Below are 15270 nucleotides of genomic sequence, written 5' to 3' on the forward strand. Positions count from 1 at the left end.
ACTCCATATGCTGCTTGCGGATAGCGGGGTTTGTTTTTACCTTCGGAGGTGGTTCCAAGGTACAGATGAACCCAGATGCTTTTAGCAAGGTGCGGATTGCTGGAGCCTTGACAGCAAAACCTTCACCACATAGCCGTCTCTCTGCCTCTGTTGTTGTCATAAATTCCTCATTTAGGAATGCATAGATGATACGGTGGGCGAGCCTTTCATCGATTTGGGCAGGTCTACCCCCAGGAACTGAGGTAGAGATGTTCAATTTTCTTCGATATCTCTTGACAGAAGTCTGCGAAACACCAACAATCTTTGCTACCTCGGCTGTAGACTTTCCATGTCTAAGTTCAACTTCAATTGAGAGTATTTTGTCGCGTGAGATGGGAGACATTTTTGTTTTAAAGTTGAGCAAAGGAACAAGGAAAACTCTGAAAAATTCAATATAATATATCTATTTTGTTTGCATGATTGTGATGTAATGACAAGACACACTCTGTATAAAAATTATCATAAAGCAGTTCTGCATTGAAAGTAAAGAAATAATGCTTTACTCTATTTTTTGGCCCATACCTAAAAAACCGGGCCACTGAAAATTTCCACTTTTTTTCATATAACTTTTTATTAATACTATATATATATCTATACTAGCATAGTATGTTGTAGCTCTTTAACAGATGTCCTAGAGTGTATTAAAACTATCGCGAAAGAATAAGAACTCAAGAAGATATAAGTTGCGGAGTACAAATTTTACATTTGCTGGCCCGGTTTTTGAATTTACTATACATAATGGCATAATGTAAAGTGTAAAATGTAAAATGTAATCATAAAATACAAGACAAATTAAGGGGAACCTTACGGACAGCCCGGACAGCCTGGACAGCCTGGGCGCTAATTTTAGGGAGATGACATTTCTTGTTGGGGGAGCAAAATTCTGGTTCTACTGGTCCACAAATCGTGACCTTCTTGCCGGTATAGAATGACTCTATCTGGTCCGTAAGGATCCATTCTTACTATAATAAGAAATACCAGCCAGGATACAAAATATTCATAAAAATTCCTTTTGTATTTTGCAAAAAAAAAGAGTGGATGGAGGATTATTTATCAGTTGGTACTGTTCGATTCTGGTAATATGGAGGTGAAAGAAAGAGAAAGACAGTATAGGCGTAAGAAGGCCAATAAATAGTGAAATATTCAACAAGATTGCGTCACAATCTAATGCTGACAACCCTTTATGATCTTCTGCATAACTGGCTATTTGTATAGTGTATATGTGCCTAATAACTATTTCTTTATTGTCAAGACTAAATTTAAGGTGCAAACGTCTATTAATTAAATACACAGGAGTTGCTTTTTGTATGAGACAGCATTTTATTATTAAGTTGTCCAAATACAGATTGTGCCTCTAAAAAGAATGAGAGTTAGGTGCCTGGGATAGATAGATTAACACAAAGCAGTAAAGCTAATGCATACAGTGAATATATTGTATTTTTTAGGACACGCCATTTTGCCCTGAAGGATTAGAGAAAGACACCAGCCCGGACATGTAGCCACAATTTACCGTTCTCACTGTATATCCAAAAAAGAGAATAAAATAGAAAGTCAAATTAGGGTCAAAGATTTGCCTTTTTTGGGGCAAAGGATAACAACCATTTTGCCTGTTTTAATTGAACTAAATAAAATAAACTAATAATCAACAAATTGTACCTTTTTATATAACAAAGGAAACTTGAAGAGGCATTTCTTACTTTTGATTATTTTTGGGTATTGTTATCATTATTATTATTATTATTTAGTGTAAAGAGCAAGACTTTCTCCCTCCTTCTCTCTCTTTCTCTTTATTTCGTACCTTAATCAATACCACCACTACCACTACCACTATGAATGTCTATCCTTTGGAAGGCTATCGTCCACAAAGACAAGCTCACATCAGATATCCTTCACTTATCAAATGCTGTGGATGCATTCATCTTAGAACAGGAGCAGGATTTGCAGGTCTATTGTGGGCTGTAAGTATACAATTGATTGATTGATTTTTATTTGAATTTTGATATAAATCTACTTATGGTACATATACACAACAAAAGCAGGGGAAAATCTAATGATAATGCTTTACCCACCTGCATGCATACCTATCTATATACATATAGGGTCTTTCAATGTATTTTGCAGTCCTTTCATTTCAATACAAAAGCCGTAGGTGTTTTTATTTATTTTAAAAAAAAATACTAAATAGACTAATAATTCAACTTTATGTATAGCGTTTTACTCGTATCTACTCCAAGCTCCCCTTTTAGTATTTGGGGTGGCAAATCTCATTCTATCTTGTGTGGGACTAGGTGTATTATTTGCCGTCTATGTGGTTAGTTAGATATATAAAATCAAATAAAAAAAAAATTATTTATTTATTCAAGGTACTTGTGACGATTAATATTGTTATTATAGAATAGGTGGCATGCTATCAGAACTGCATCAAGTGCAGTATTTGTGTCAACCTTTTTAGTGGCAGGAGACGCGATTGCCAATACAATCCTGTTTATCGCTACAAAGTCAAGTTACATTGGCTGGTGTATTTCTAGTTCATCCGGTGCATTAGATGCCGGTGTAAATAGTGCTCTGAATGGAACACAGACTATTGATAGTAATAGCAATAATACTATATCATCGTCATCACCATCATCATCATCATCGACATTTGGCTTTCAAACCGTAGACTATTACAACTGTAACAAGACATGGGAAAACGAATTAAAGTTTGGAATTCTTTCGGCAATAATGCTGTCTACTCTCTATGTAAGTATATAGAAAACATTTAATAATAATAAATTTAACTTCTTTATATTTAATGTTGTTATATATTAAGCTTTACTGGGCAATGTGTATTTATTCGTACGCAGTCAAAAAAGGACATCTCTTCTTTCAGGACATGGACATGGCACAGCCGTTCCAGCCCGAGATTCACCCCATCTATACTCCTGTTCACCCTCAGCCTATCCAACCTATTCAGCCTATGCCACCCGTTCCACCCAACATAATCATTCTCAACAACCAGAAACCATCCAAGTATTCCAACAAGAAGACGGCTGCCTTGGTCGATCGGGAGTCCGACTCTGTACCTCCAAGGTCAAAGTCAGCCCTTCTTGTCTTACCTGATGAGCCAACTATGTACAACAAATCACCAGTCTGGCATTCTAGCTGATCGATATATTTATATTTACATTAATATTAATATTAACATTAATAAACACACTACACGCACACACAATACATATACACTTAATACATAATACATAATACATAATATAAAATAATAAAATAATATAATTAAAAAAAAAGATTTACAGTATTAGATCATGGTTACCACATATATATATATATATATATATATATTGTAGGTACTATATCAAAAACCAGAAAAAATATTTTCCCCTTTTTTCCCCCTCTATTTTTGTTTAAATCTTTAATATTTGTACCTTTTTCATGCTCCCAATGACACTTTCCAATAATTATAATAATTAGGAAATACAAGGAAAAGATCAAAAGCATTCAATAGAAAACAGCCAATAAAATATACTTCTTTTATAGCATTCTTTTTATTTTTATTATATGCACATATGATTCTTTTCAAAGAAGTATAATTTTGCACTAACCTTTTTACTTTTACTGGTTGATCTGGATCCTTTTTTTCTTTTTTTTTTAGGGGATCATATTGATCCAGATTTCGTTCAATATTACAGACAATTCCTTTTACTCTTTTCATATACATATAAGAGAGAGAGAAAAGTGATTATAAATTTAGTGTCCTTTTTTTTAAAGTGTAGAAAATTCTAGTAGTTATATATAAATCATAATGGCCAAACATATGTTTTTATACAATATACTTTGGCCAACAGATGGTATGTCATAGCATACTTGTTTGGTTAGCTAATAAATACACTTAAATACATACATAGAAATATATATAAAGTCTAAATATTTTTATTATAAAAAATATAAGGAAATAATTTACCAAGAAAAAAAAATAGATAGGATATCAGGATCGTATTTTGATTTCTCTTTACTTCTCCCTTCTTTTCCCTTCTTCTTCTTCTTCTTCTTCTTCTACTACTTATTCTATTTAATACTTTTTTTAAAGAAGTAAAAAAAAAAAAACTAAAAAATATATATATAATATATATATATATATATATATATATATTTATGAAAGTATTTAATTCTCATACTCGTCCAATGCCTCACTTTAAGACAGAAAAGTCTCATAAACGCAAACACTCTCAACATACCAATCCACTATTACCTCGACCGAGTTTCCAAGGAAACCACAACATCAACTATGGAGCCTACACCATACGAATACCAAACTACACATTCGATCAACCAAAACTACTTTTAGGTACAGGTGGACACATGGCAATTGCTCATGGCACAAGGCAAGCCTAGACTTCCAACATATCATAAAGTAAAATAAATAAATAAATTAACGTATCCATCAATCCAGAACATCCGATCAGCTCTCTGTGTTCGTCAAACTATCTCCTTATGCCCTAAGACTCGAGCGAGAATATTACATGGCACGTCGGCTGTACACATTACCCGATGGTCCTCATTACCTCTCAAATGTCATTGAAATGGTTTCCTTGGCTCACGATGGTCTTGCAGCGCTCATCTACACTGCCGAAACCCCGAATCTCGAACTACCAACCACATTTGAAAATATCGAAAGCTTCATGACATTTGCAATCTTTGCCTGTAGATCACTTCATTTCCTTCACGCAAACAATATAATCCATGGCGAGCTACGACCCTCGTCTTTTCAGACAAATAATAGTAAAGATATCACAAGGATCTGGAACTTTGGTTCGGGTATGAGATCATACGAAGATATCTTGCTCACCGGACCAGGTTGGAAAAGAAGTGCGGCAACAGCTACATCATCAACAGCGACAACAGGAACAACAACAGCAGTGATATCAGAAACCGAACCCGAAATTGAAACAGAAACAGAGATAGAAACAGAAACATCAAAAACATCATCATTATTATTATCATCATCATCATCAACAACAACAACAACAACAACAACAACAGCAGCAGCAGCAGCAGCAGCAACAGCAACAGCAGCAGCAACAGCAACAGCAACAGCAACAGCAACAACAATAATAAAGAAAAAATCCGTAAAAAAAGCATCAAATGTAATAAAACACCAGCAACCAAATCAAATAGAGGATCCAATCGAACCAAGAACCTTTGCTAGATTAGCAGCATCCAAAAGTGTTCAGCACACACTTGCCTATCTTAGTCCAGTACGTAATTCAAACCTTCTTTTCTTGTACTTTTATTATTATAATCATTATCATCATTTTCTGTACCCATAAACAAACAACCATATATACACACATACATCTACATATTGACTAAGGGAAGTGAGTTAGTAAGCAAGTGAGCTAGTTAGTAAGCAGGTGGAATTTTTACACCCATTACTATTATACGGTCATAAATAAATTATTGTCATTATTATAATCACATTATTTCTAGTACGGCTAATATCAATATAACACGTCGAATTATTCTCTGGTCATTTAATCTTTTATGTCTTTCTCTTTGTAGGAACAAACAGGAAGAACATCAACCGTGGTCGATCATCGAACAGATCTTTATTCTCTTGGTATTGTCTTTTTTGTGCTTTTGACAGGTCAAATGCCATTCGAAGGATCAGCCGTCGATATCCTCCAGGCCGTCCTTACACGCAATGTTCCGCCTGCACACACAATTCGAATAGGAGTCCCACCAGTGATGAGTCTGATGATAGATAAACTGACACGAAAGGTAAATAAATAAAGTGTATGTATTCATGTCTTCATGTACTTATACATGCTTATCTATATATCTGAAATATAAAGGTAGTCGATGAACGATACAATAGTGCGTATGGCTTACTTGAAGACCTACTTGAATGTCAACGTCGAATGAAGTGCCCAGATCCAGCAGAGGTAAACTGTTCTTTATCATTTACTCTATTTACTCTAATTACTCTTAATACCTTAATATTCTATTTTCATTTCTTTAAATAATAATATATAAAATCAAAAAGTCTTTAGTCTTCTTTCCACTCGGACTACACGACATCTACTCAATATTCCAATTTCCTAGCCACTTGTTTGGTCGAGATCATGAAATCGAAACTGTGCGCCTCATAACTCGAAGAGTAAGCTGCACCCACGCCTTGGAAATGGAGAAACGCTCGGCCACAACCGTAGCTGAAAAAGACAAGAAAGAAAAAGACGAAGAAAGAGGCCAAGATGACAAAGACAAAGACAAAGACAAAGAAGAAGAAAAGGTTTTGTGTATTCCACGCCAAGCCATGAGAGACACAAAGACGGCCAGTGAAGTGATCGTGATTATGGGCCCCGGTGGTGTGGGAAAGTCTGTGCTGGTCACTATGATGCACACCCAGGCACGCCAGCATGGATATCTAGCCTCATCAAAATTCGACTCTAACCAAAAGAGGCCCTACAACGGCCTCCTGCGCTGTCTGTCGTCTATCCTGAGACAGCTCTTGACCGAACCAGAGTCAGTCATCCGAGATTTCTATACGGATCTCAAAGAACAACTCGGACCACAGTTTTGCAATGTGTGGTTAATGGTTGACAGGGTACCTGAGCTAAAGCCTATTTTCAACGGAGAAGAACCTGACATGCCTCAAGATGATATGCTTGGAGGAAACAGCGAATCTCGTTTTCATGCTGTAAGTAACATTTATTCTTAATTTTTTTATTTATTTTTAATAATTGTTTGTCTGTGCTATTTATTTTTTGTATTCTTATTATTCTTTATAGGTTTTTCTTAGTATCATTCGTACCATTGCAGCCACAAAGATGATTACACTGGTAACAAACCAACTCTACATATACATAAATGCTCGTCTTGATTTAACCAAATATTAATCATATTAACAATAATGTTTTTCTATTACCTACCAGTGCTTGGATGATTTGCATGAGGCAGGTAAGAAAACTCGGTTTTTGTTCTTCTTCTTTTGCACAGATATATATATATATATATATATATATAAGCAATTATATAGTTCACGACGCGCACACAAAAATGTTATAAAAAAATTAATAAATATATTTTATGTATATTAGATGAACCATCTCTTCATCTCATATCCACACTCATTGCCTCTCGAATTACTCTCTTGATCATATTAACCTGTCGAGACAACCACGACCTACCGCAGTCTGTACTGAACATCATTCAATGTACAGCGGACGAAGCCCAGAGAATCCGTATCAACCTCGGGCCTTTACCCCGAAATGCTGTGACCAAACTTGTGAGCCAGACCTTGCATCGTGAACCTGAGGATGTTGAACAACTATCCGAATTGATATTCCGTCGCACTCGAGGTAACCCTTTCTTCGCCCGACAGTTTATGATGATGATGAAACGGCGGGAGGACATTTGGTTCAACTGGGACGCAAAGCAATGGCAATTTAGACTTGACCACGCTACCCAAAATTTATATCCACAGCAGCAACAATTACAAGAACAGCAATTGCAACAACAACAACAACAACAACAAAAGGGTGAAGGGTCCAAGATAAATAGCAAAGAAATATGTCATTTGGTGTCTCATCTAAAAGATATGGACCCACATGCTCAGCAATTTATTATGTGGGCTAGCTTGCTCGGAAGTCTATTTGATTTTAGACAGGTACAGTGGTTGATGATGACGGTTGATCTGTCAGGTGATGAAGCAGACCAAGCCGGAACATCAACACCAACATCAACATCAACCCCAACGCCGACACCGACAACATCAGTAGCGGTGGTTTCGGGACCATCTTCAGCATCTTCACTTGAAGAAGATCTTCCGTTCTTGTTTGTGGATCCCGCCATTGATTTACACCAAGACGATCCCCGCGGAGGTCAGGCCATGACAGGTCTTCAAGTTGCTCTTCAGGAGAATATCATTGTACCAAAGCTTGGAAGCGAATTCCAATTTATCCACGATCGCTATTACCAAGCTGCGGCCATGTTGGTGAACCCGGACCATGTCGAGCACATGCATCTTCGAATCGCCCAAATGCTTCTAGTCGACCCGGCTGCAGACATCTTCCTGACAGCTGATCATGTGGTCAAGAGTCTGGAGTTGGTAAAACTCCTGCCAGACCGGAGCAAATACCGTCAGATCCTAATGAAGGCCGGCGACGAAGGATATCGGTCCGGTGCACTCCAGATGTCTAGCATTTACTACAACACTACCCTCCAGCTGCTTTCCGAGACACCCTGGAAGCAAGATGGCCCTGACGCAACCTATGAAGAGACCCTGTCTCTCTACATGAAGCTCACCGAGATGAGCTGGCGCAACTCCGAGCGGGACCAAGCCTCTTGCTTCCTCCAGACAATCATGCACGAGACTGACAACCGACCGATCGATGGAGCGTATGCGCTGAGATTCCAGGCACGGATGTACTTTGAGCAACAGAGACACCACGATGGCATCGGCACAATTCTCAAGGCCCTTGGGGCCCTTGGCATCACATACATTACCTCAGACCATCTGTCCGAGTCCCAAGTCCTTGAGCTTTACACAAAAGTGCGCAGCTCGATCGAAGAACTAGGCGACAATCTGATGACCATCGGACCTTGCACAGACCCACGCATGCTGGCCGCCATGGCTCTACTATATGAAGCATGCACCGGAGCATACTGGATCAGCCCACTGTTGGTAGACTTTATGGCCTTGTGTCTGGTCCGCATCTCGCTCAGATATGGATTTGGAATGGCTAGTGGCGGTGGCTTGATTGGGGTTGGATGTACGGCCGCCCGTCTGCTGCAAGTCCAATTCGGTGCTCGGCTTGGCCAGCTTGGTATGGCTATCAGTGAGAAATATGCAGGAAATTCGGAAATTGCACGGGGTATAATTACCTATCATGTAATTCTTGCACAGTGGACTACAGGATGTCATTATCGAGATCTTATTTATCAGTTCCAAAGAGCCTACAAATTTGCTATTGCTGGTGGTGACAAGGTAAAAAAAACAAAAGGGGGAATCTTACGCTTTATATAAATATACTTATATATATATATATATTATAAAGATGCATTCGGCATTGGCTCTGTTCCATGCCTCGAGTACTCTTCTCTACACAAGTTTCAATTTGTCTGAAATCAACTTCCACATTCACCGCAGCATTGAGGAGTGCCTCGATGACAGTTCACAAGATGCCTACACTCTCAATATTTCATTGTGGCGCACAATCTTGGCATTCCAAGGAAAGACCACAGTGTCAGAACCAGGCTGTCAATTGGATGATCCTCCCCACAAGAAGAATCCCTTTAGAGAGGAAGCTTTTGTTGCCAATGTCTATAGAAAAAGTGTTAATCCAGGAAGCCCAATGAATTGGTAAATTGATTAGTCTTATATCTATAAGCTACATATATGCATATACACACATATATTTTTCAAACAATATTCATTGTATATTTAAATATGGTGTACCCACCTTTTTATTATTATTATTACTTTTAATAGGCATTGGAGTTTCAAGATCATTATTCTATTTCATTTTGGTCATTTTCAAGAAGCAGCCGATACTGGATTCAAGATTCTTGAGACTTCTTTAAATCACCCAAGGTAAGCAAAATTCTCTGCCATGTATATATATATATATATATATTCGATGAAAAAAAGAAATGTTGATATTTATTATTATTGTTATTATTACTTATAGCCATAGGCACATTGGTATCGCACTTTACTACCACTCATTATCAATGATCGCATGTATACGTGACACTGAAATCGATGATTCAGTACGCAAGATGTACCTTGATCAAGTTGCTAAAAACCAGACCATTCTATCCTCTTGGGCCGATCATTCAGAAGTCAATTATCGCATGTATTACAAAGTTGTGGTAAGTAAATTCACGGTATCTTTTTTAGAAAGAAAGAAAGAAATAAAAACAACTTCCTATCATTCTCTCTATTCTAATTTTGTACATATTACAGGAAGCTGAAAGATCTACACTCGATAATGACATGGAAAGGACCTGTCGTTTGTTTAATGCTGTTATCGAGATTGGCCTTAAAGGTCAGTGGTATTCTTTCCTTGGCTTAACATATCAGCTCCTTGCAGAGTACTACGTTAGAGCCAAGATCAATATGTTGGCTCTACCGATGTTGAACCAATCGATCGAATTTTATGAATGCTGGGGAGCATATGGCAAAATGCAGTACATGTCCGAGAGATATGGACATATCATCAATAGCAACAAAGCCATGACTCGTAAAGTTGATGCGTCTACCCAGACTGAAGAACAAGACATGACCAATGGATTCTGGCAAGACGAGGACTCTTCTCCTGAACCGTCGTTTAGAGAATTGTATGGGGACGAGTCTATTCCGGGTTTATTGGATACAGAAACGGCCTTATTCTCGCTTGATATTATGGATCTTACATCTATTATTAAGAGTTCTCAAGGTAAATATATATAAATATATATATTCGCTTTTACACACAAGAAAGAAACAATGACAAAGAATTAAATCACAAATATCTTCAGTGATCTCCAACGAAATGAATTCGTTTGATGAGCTCTTAAAAAAGATGATGGGGATCATCATGGCCAACGCAAGCGCCAATGTCGGAGCCATTATCATCAAAGAAGGCGAGTTTGGTATTGCTGCTCACTCAACAAAGGATGAAGGATGCCGAACTTGCTATCCTCCGATGCGCCTCGACGACGGGACAGATCTTATTTCAACGCTGGTGGTCCACTACGTGATCCACACCCAGACCGTACTGTTTATTCCAAACATGCAAGAAGACACTCGATTCGCGACCGGAACTTGGCTGCTTCGTGCCGAGGCTGTCTCGGTCATCTGCTTGCCTATAATGCACAAAAACAAACTCGTCGGCGTACTCTATCTGGAAGCAAACCTCAGTACCTTTACACGCAAACATGTTACGGTTCTGTCGTTACTATGTGACCAGATTGGTATCTCGGTAACAAATGCGTTATTGTTCAAGTCGGTTCAGGAAGCTACGACTGCAAATGCAATCATGATCACGAAACAACAATGTGCTCTTGAGGAGGCTCGCAAGAGTAAAGAACAGGCACTCAAGGCAACTGAATTAAAGTCAAATTTCTTGGCTAATATGTGTAAGTTACATGTGTGTGTGTGTGTTTATAAATTTGTATATATATAAAAGAGATGCGTGAAATTTCTAATGTGTGTGTTTTTATATATAAATATATAAAAAAAATAAGCCCATGAGCTTAGAACACCATTTTCGGGCTTCTATGGTATGATATCCTTGCTGAGTGAAACTCGCCTGGATGCAGAACAGCGTGAATTTGTGTCGATTGCAAAACAGAGTTGTGAAATGCTTCTTCAGATTATTGGTAAGCTGTATATATATGTATTTATAAAGTAGCCTTGTTTTTATTTATTTATTTTTTATTTTTTGAATGGTAGATGATCTATTGGATTTCTCAAAGCTAGAAGCACGCAAAGTCAAGATTCAATACGGACTGTTCTATATCGAGGATCTCATTGCAGATCGAATTGAATTGCTTATTAACCTTGCTTCTAAAAAGAATCTTGAATTGACATATTTTATCAACCAAGATGTCCCACCTATTGTGTATGCCGATGGACATCGTATTGGCCAGTAAGTTGAAAGAAAGGAAATTACTACCTTTCAATATCCTTAGTAACAATAATCAAAATACGTACATTAAATTTATTGATCAATGCATTTACTTTGACCTTTTACATATTTTTTTCTTATACAAAAACAAACAGAGTTTTGATGAATTTGATCGGTAAGGATTTTTATATAAAAAAAAAGGAAACAAAGGAAGATGTATTAATGCATTTGTTATGTGTTCGCTTATATGTATATACAGGCAATGCGATAAAGTTTACGCATGTGGGAGAGGTTGTTGTACGATGTGAAATTGACAATGACACCGATGACTTGAAAATCCCGCTTAAAGAAAATGAAATGATGCTAAGGTTTTCTGTGCAAGATACTGGTATCGGTGAGTGAGATAATATATATATATAGAAGAGTAACTGTATTTCTTGTGCTCACTCAAATTTCGATATATGTATGTATATGATATTCTAGGCATGACTAAGGAAGAAACCAAATGTCTTTTCTTACCATTCAGTCAAGTAGACGGATCAACTACAAGGTATTAATTTTGCTTTTTTTGTTTTTGCTTTGTTTTTCAAATAAAAACAATATAGAGTGTAGTGTGGTGTAGTGTAAAAGGAACAAACCAAAACGAATATGAGTTTCTGTGTATGAAGCTTAATCATTTTGTCTACTATTTTTTTTTGGGTGGGATCTTTCTGTTTGGTAGAAACTTTGGTGGAACTGGTTTAGGACTTTCTATCTGTCTTGAGCTTGTAAGCCTGATGGGTGGAAACATTTGGGTGGAGTCACATGGAGGCTCTGGATCAACGTTTGTCTTCCGGGTGAGAGTCATGAAGGTTGCGTCTGTAGCTGAACCTGGTATCGAAATCGATCCAAGAAACAGTGAAGCTTTGGAGTATACCAAAAAACTTGGAGAGCCTCGCATCTTGCTCGCAACTTCAAAGAGAGTGAGCGACATGATCAAAACCGTCATCCCATTCGATGTCAGTACAATCGAGTCTCCCGAAAAGGCCATCGAAGTTTTCAAGAGCATCGCCGACATTAGCCAAGAAATTGCAGGACTACCATCACCACCATTGCCAACAACAGCTGCGTACGACTGTGTAATTCTAGATATGCCGCCCACAAGAACGGTCCAAAATTTGCTGGATACTATCGAATCTACCGAGGAACTGAAAAATATCCACATAATCATGCTCTATGCTCCTACTGTCGACAATATCAAACGACAGATCGGAAATGCTAATCCCAATACCTCACTGCGCCCTGATGCAGTCAATCCAATGTTCCATCCCAGGGTTACGCGTCTCTCAAAGCCTATCCGTAAACTTAAACTTCTCGGCGCACTACTTCAGTCGGTCAATTCTAACACCCCATTCCCTAAAAACCCTTGTCAAGAAGTATGTAAAAATACCACAGCATGTATTAATGAGGCAGGAAAACAGATTGACCATGTTGAGCCTTCCTTTTCATATGCCCACAAACACCGCGAGGGATTCGCACCGGAAGAATTGGCCGTTTTTCAGCAACAGAAGATTCTTGTGGCTGAAGGTATTTTTTTATATAAAAACAACTCTTGCTTGATTGCTTTTAGTTAGTTAGTAGTAAGTATTAAACCTGTGTGTGTGTGTATTTTTTGTTGGAATTAAAATCATAATAGATAATCCTGTTGCTCAGAAATTGATTGTGAAACAAATGACTCGCCTTGGTTTCTCGGTTGAAACCTGTAATAATGGGTTCGAATGTATAGAAACCTGGAAGAGTCGGGGCCCAGGTTACTTTTCACTTGCATGGATTGATCACCATATGCCAGGATGTGATGGTTTGGAGGCGACTGTTAAAATTCGAGCCTTGGAAGCAGATATGGATGTAGCAATAACACTACCAATCATTGCTCTCACAGGTAAATATTACATATATACTGTTGTGCTTATACTAATTCAAATAATGCACGCATATATTGTATGTAAATGCTTGTACTATTATATTTTTGTAGCCGATATTCAAAAGACTGCCCAACAGAACTGCTTGGATGCAGGAATGAACGATTATCTCACAAAACCGTTGATGCAGAAGGACCTTGCGGCAGTTTTGCGCCGTTATTGCTTCCATCCTAATGGTGGAAGTACATCAACATCAAGTTTATCCTGATGTATTGTAGATAGAATTTACCATCTTAGCATTCTAGCCAAATATTCTTTACACATTAAAAAACATAATAAAAAAAATGTGAAAATGAAAGTGAAAATAAAGAAGAATGAAAAAAGGAAAAGCTGAATTGACCTTGGATTATCTCTCCAAGGCTTGTTAATCAGCGAATAATAATCATAATTACAATGTTTATCACAAGGGAAGTCTATTTGGTGTATATCCCATGCCAACAAATCTTGATATTGATCTTGATATTTACATATTAGCTTAATTATAACAAGTATTACTTATAGCAGAAATATAGACCCAATAGTGTTGTACATGTAAAAGAAGAAGAAAATCCTTGGCGAAATGATGAATAGTATCATTATTTTGGTTGGATAAACCTCCTTTAAAAACATCAACATACAAACCAAATATCTTATAAATACCAGCAAGAACAACACATTTTGAAGAAGAACAAGAACTCACCGTCTACAAACCTTCAATGAAGCTCAATCTCTTTATCGCACTTGGTCTTTTGGCTTCCGTTATGCTCGTTGCTGCCGATGACAAGAGCGGCTACAGCGACAAGGACAAAAAGGACAACAAGGATGTCAAGGATTACAAGGATGACAAAGACTACAAGGACCACAAGGGCAAGTATTATTACCATGACAAGGACGACAAGGACAAGAAGGATGACAAGGACAAGAAGGATGACAAGGACAAGAAGAATGGCAAGGACAAGAGAGATGATAAAGACAAGAAGGAAGACAAGCACGATAAAGACAAGAAGGATGATAAACATGATAAAGACAAAAAGGACGACAAGCACGATAAATACAAGAAGGGTGGTAAACACTATAAGAAGGATGATGACAAGGATGACAAGCACAAGAAGGATGACAAGGATTATAAGCACAAGAAGTATGATGACAAGGATGACAAGGATGATAAGCACAAGAAGGATGATGACAAGGACGACAAGGACGACAAGGACAAGAAGGATGACAAGTGGTGGAATTACAAAGACAATATCTTGAAGAAGTCTGACTTTGGAAAGTAGAAATCTATTGATATGCTTTGTCTTCAGAAGTATGAGTCCTGTATAAAGAAATCAAAGAGTTGGAGTCCAAAGTAGTACTACTTTAGTCGATTGGTTTGAGAGCTGTACCTCCCCTCACCCTCCTATTTCTCTTTTACATTTCTTTTTCTTTCTTTTTTTTCTTTCAAATAATAATTTCATATATCTTTTATTATGCTGCTTGCTGTAATGATTTTCTATCATAAATAAATTGGATATATACATAATATCGAGACTGCCTTTAAGACATCTTTAAAAAAGATCCCAAGTATGTATATATATAATGGTTTTGCTAGGTCAGATTACTCAAGGTGTTACATATGTTTGCATTATCTACTTTTAGATATAGAGTACAAGTATTCCAGTAAATAAATCAAATGTGGTACATAG

The 15270-nt window shown here is 37.4% G+C and overlaps 2 protein-coding genes across 2 annotated transcripts; both read left to right on the plus strand.

Annotated features, from left to right (window-relative positions):
* Positions 1-1868: 1868 nt before the first annotated feature.
* PHYBLDRAFT_171226 (hypothetical protein) lies at positions 1869-3187 on the plus strand (the record flags this gene model as incomplete). Its single annotated transcript, XM_018436543.1, has 5 exons — positions 1869-1997; positions 2139-2184; positions 2250-2350; positions 2434-2781; positions 2852-3187. The coding sequence occupies 5 exons, from the start codon at positions 1869-1871 to the stop codon at positions 3185-3187; spliced, it is 960 nt and encodes a 319-aa protein (XP_018288515.1).
* A 1031-nt stretch (positions 3188-4218) lies between these two features.
* On the plus strand, positions 4219-14862 carry STKc (Serine/threonine kinase hybrid HK; the record flags this gene model as incomplete). The annotated part of the gene is made up of 23 exons (XM_018432078.1): positions 4219-4381; positions 4429-4447; positions 4487-5291; positions 5596-5814; positions 5889-5978; positions 6080-6733; positions 6825-6875; positions 6969-6993; positions 7134-9022; positions 9093-9369; positions 9577-9628; positions 9726-9909; positions 10004-10475; positions 10558-11157; positions 11266-11400; positions 11474-11669; positions 11804-11823; positions 11908-12042; positions 12132-12198; positions 12370-13214; positions 13324-13566; positions 13660-13788; positions 14249-14862. 23 exons carry the CDS (start codon positions 4219-4221, stop codon positions 14860-14862), a joined length of 7884 nt encoding a protein of 2627 aa, XP_018288516.1.
* Between the last annotated feature and the right edge of the window lie 408 nt (positions 14863-15270).

Source organism: Phycomyces blakesleeanus (assembly GCF_001638985.1).
Source record: "Phycomyces blakesleeanus NRRL 1555(-) unplaced genomic scaffold PHYBLscaffold_18, whole genome shotgun sequence".
Lineage (NCBI taxonomy): Eukaryota > Fungi > Mucoromycota > Mucoromycetes > Mucorales > Phycomycetaceae > Phycomyces > Phycomyces blakesleeanus.